The following is a 1,637-nucleotide window of genomic DNA, read 5'->3' on the forward strand; positions in this document are numbered from 1 at the left end:
CTTTTTTTTATTGGAAGTTTTTTTCTAGTTGAAAATTTGGTTGAAAATCGGTCAGTTAACATTTAAAAAAATCCGTTTTTTGTTGTTCAAAATTAGTTTTTTTTCCATTAAAAGTTTAAGCATTTCATTTTTGGTTGGAAATTTTATATGTTTTAGCGGGAAATTGAAGTATTTGTGTCGAAAGTTAATTTAATTCGCAATTCGTTGCATTGTTGTGTTAAAAAGTGATGAATTAAAATCAATGTTTGCGTTTAGCGGCTAGTATGAATATGTTAATTTTAGTTGACCCGTAAAAATTGAAAAACTTGACCGGGTAAAATCATTGCCTTTATATTTTTGAAAATACGTAACAATAAAATGATATTGTAGAAGCAGGACCAGAAGTAATGAGAGGAGAGATCGGGCATGGGAGAAAAATCGATCATCTCCAATTCCGGAGAGAGGAGGATCTGCTCATCGAAGGGGAGATAAGTTACTGCCAAGGAGACCATCTCCACGACGAAGATCTCCTCCTAGATTGTCCAGGTTTGGATCGAGGTCCAGATCGCGTTCTTGGTCAAAAACTCGATCCAGAACTAGATCGAGGTCCAGATCGAGATCAATATCTAGGTCTAGATCTAGATCTAGATCCAGATCTCGATCGATAGATCGATTGAGAACAAGACTCAGGAGTCCGGATCGAGTGCCGAGACCTCTCGAGAGAGTCAGGTAAATATTCTATGGTATTTATAAAGATTTCAAAAAAAATTTTTAATAGATTTTATTTAATTTAAAGGACAATTTTTATGATTTTAGGGTATTTTTAAAACTTCTCAGACATTTTTCGAAGCTTTTAATCTGAATTATTTTAGGGAATTTTAATAGATTTAAAGGATTTTTGTTATGTATTAATTTAATTAATTTGAAGTGATTTTAAAGGTTTTGAAATATTTTAGAATAAAAATTTGTCTAGAATGTCGAAAGATATGGAACGATTTTACGGAACGTATGAGGTTTTAAAATATTTTAGAAGATCACGTTTTATGATTGCTAAGGATTTCAAGGATTTTTAAAGGATTTTAAAACCCGAGAAATGAGAGTGAATTTTTTTTTTACCGGGAATTTTACAAATTTGTAGAAGAAAAAATCTGTCGACGTTTGATTTCAACAGTTTTTAAATGATTAATTGAATTATGTTTTTCAATTATGTTATTATTTAGCTTACAATGTGTAATTCAAAATTTTTTTACTCTAAAAATTTTCCATTTAAAAATTGTATTTTTAAGCTTACATTTTTAATTTAAAGAATTTTAAAATGATTTCTTAAAGATTTGAACAAATAAAAAATAAAAGTCGATGCTGAAAATTTTGGATAAAAAACATTTTTATTCAATAAATAAATAATTTTTGTTAATATCTGTAGTTTAAGTAATAACAAGTGAACTGCTTTGTTCAAAATTTGATTTTTTGTTTGAAAATGAATTTTTCAACTGAAAATTTAACTATTCCATTTTCTTTGTTGAATTATTTTTTTTTCTTTAAAAATTTATCTTTTTGATTTAAAAAATTTATTATTTTAATTAATTCTTTTAATTGAAAATTTAACTTTTTCATTTTCGGAGAAAAATTTTCTTTCTTAGTTAAAAATGTATGTATTT

At 27.0% G+C, this 1,637-nt stretch overlaps 1 protein-coding gene across 1 annotated transcript in view; it reads left to right on the forward strand.

Moving 5' to 3' along the window:
• Positions 1–1,637, forward strand: part of LOC117182015 (serine/arginine repetitive matrix protein 2-like) — a 112,788-nt gene that overhangs the window by 80,908 nt on the left and 30,243 nt on the right. The window contains exon 11 of the mRNA XM_033375033.1: positions 370–708. Coding sequence (XP_033230924.1) covers positions 370–708 — 339 coding nt within the window. The remainder of the gene's footprint in view (positions 1–369; positions 709–1,637) is intronic.

This window comes from Belonocnema kinseyi, chromosome 10 (genome assembly GCF_010883055.1).
Source record: "Belonocnema kinseyi isolate 2016_QV_RU_SX_M_011 chromosome 10, B_treatae_v1, whole genome shotgun sequence".
Classification (NCBI taxonomy): Eukaryota; Metazoa; Arthropoda; class Insecta; order Hymenoptera; family Cynipidae; genus Belonocnema; species Belonocnema kinseyi.